This window comes from Microtus ochrogaster, unplaced genomic scaffold (genome assembly GCF_000317375.1).
Source record: "Microtus ochrogaster isolate Prairie Vole_2 unplaced genomic scaffold, MicOch1.0 UNK230, whole genome shotgun sequence".
Classification (NCBI taxonomy): domain Eukaryota; kingdom Metazoa; phylum Chordata; class Mammalia; order Rodentia; family Cricetidae; genus Microtus; species Microtus ochrogaster.
Window position 1 is genome coordinate 48,786 of NW_004949328.1, and position 1,875 is coordinate 50,660.

General features: G+C 39.9%; 1 gene segment (V, D, J or C); it reads right to left on the reverse strand.

Annotated features, from left to right (window-relative positions):
* Positions 1-384: 384 nt before the first annotated feature.
* On the reverse strand, positions 385-912 carry LOC101990327 (the record flags this gene model as incomplete). The annotated part of the segment is given in 2 exon segments: positions 385-716; positions 835-912. Coding segments are annotated over 2 exon segments (378 nt in total), but the record flags the coding sequence as incomplete, so codon positions are not given.
* Between the last annotated feature and the right edge of the window lie 963 nt (positions 913-1,875).

Sequence of the window (1,875 nt, forward strand, 5' to 3'; positions counted from 1 at the left end):
GGCATTTCCCATGTGAAATTTGGTACTACAGAGAGTTAGTGATGTCATAATGGAGGGAAAATATGAAAATACACAAGTGACTCATGGTCACAGACGGTGCTACTAATACATCACACATGTAAGGAAGTCTCTGACACAAAATGTCCATAGTATTACCCTCCAGAATTCCTGTTTTCAAGAATTCCTATTCCATGGATCCACCATAAATGTGTAAAGCAGTCAGCCATCCATATGAGGGAGGAGAAAGTAGAATGTTACACTGAACCTAGAGGAAATTGTGATGTGGCAATTCCAATAGAATTACTTTTGTAGGAGACACAAAATACCAATATTCCTTTTCACAAGTGATTTCACAGCTGGGGCTCTATGGTGTTTTTGTCTTACTTCCCAATAATTCTCATCACTGTGGCTATAGCCATTAGTAGAAGACAGGCAGTAGTAGTCACCCTCATCCTCAATCTGCAGTTCTGTGATGGTCAGTGAGGCTGAGTTAGAGGAGCTGTCAATGGAGCCAGAGAACCGATCAGGAATCCCAGATGGTCTTTGATTGTCATCATAGATCACATTGGTGGGTGGACTTCCAATGTGCTGCTGGTACCAGTGCACATAGTAGCTTCCAATGTTACCACTGCTGCGCTTGCAGGAGATGGTGACTGTGCTGCCAAGTGTCCCAGACACAGAGTTTGGCTGAGTTAGCACAAACTGGGCACATGACCCTGTAAAAGGAAGATAATCAAAATCAGTAAGGGCAAGAAAATCTCATTCACAAGGAAGAATATAAGCCAAACATTCAAAGTAACAATTACCCTCCCAAAATTGATTAAGTCCACTGACCTGTTAAATGATGAAGGAAGATGAGGAGTAGTGGAGTCCAAGTCATGGTGAAGACACCCAGAATCTTCTTCCTGAGTTCAATGGACTGACTAGAGCTGGGTGCCCCTTTTTATCTGGCTCTGTGATTCTAAGAGCAGGCTGGCTCCATGCAAATACCCCTCTTCCTTGGGATGTAAAGGCCCCTCCTTTTACTTCAGATTGGGAGTCACAGAGATTCTGTAGAGAGACTACAAATGAAGAGGGTATGAGCTCCACCAAGTGGCAGAATAGAAGAACATGAAAGTGAAGGGAAACCATCTGAAACTTGAAATCCACCACTCCTCAATGCAACCATGTTCTTCCATCAGATGAGCTAGGACCCCCTCCCACTGTAAACAGTTGAGACTATTTGGGAGGTCACATATCCCTTATCTGGATTATGAGTGAAAAGCAAATTATCCGTTAATATAATTCTGTATAAATCAATTCAGGCAGTTGTTAACTCACTTTATTTTGCATAGAGAATCAATGGCTTGAGAGGCACACCTTTTTTTTTTTTTTACTTTTGAAAACTAGTGATTGCAATGTTGTTCATTTCTATGTAAGTGTTTATTAGTGTATTTTCGTTTACAGTGGATTTCAGCAGTGTCTGCTGTTAAGTGAGCTTTTTGTTCCTGTAGAATAAGAGACTTTCATTCCTAACAACCATGTCAGACAGCTCACAACCTCCTGTAATTCCAGCATTAAGGGATCAGATGTCTTCTTCTAGCCTCCTCAGATACTCAATCACACTTGTTATTACATAAGCACGAGTGAATACATGGTCAATATATAGATTGAGTACCATCCGCTGTCCACATATTAGGTCCAATGAAACAGTGAATATATGCCTCTGAAATCTTCCACATGAATTGTAAGAGAATCCCTAGTCCAACAGTTGAAATTTTACACTGTTTTAAGAATATATCAACAGAGAACAATATATCAAATTGTGTATGCTGAGACTGAATTTTCTTTTTTTAATATTTTATTTATTATTTATACAGTATTCTGTCTGTGTGT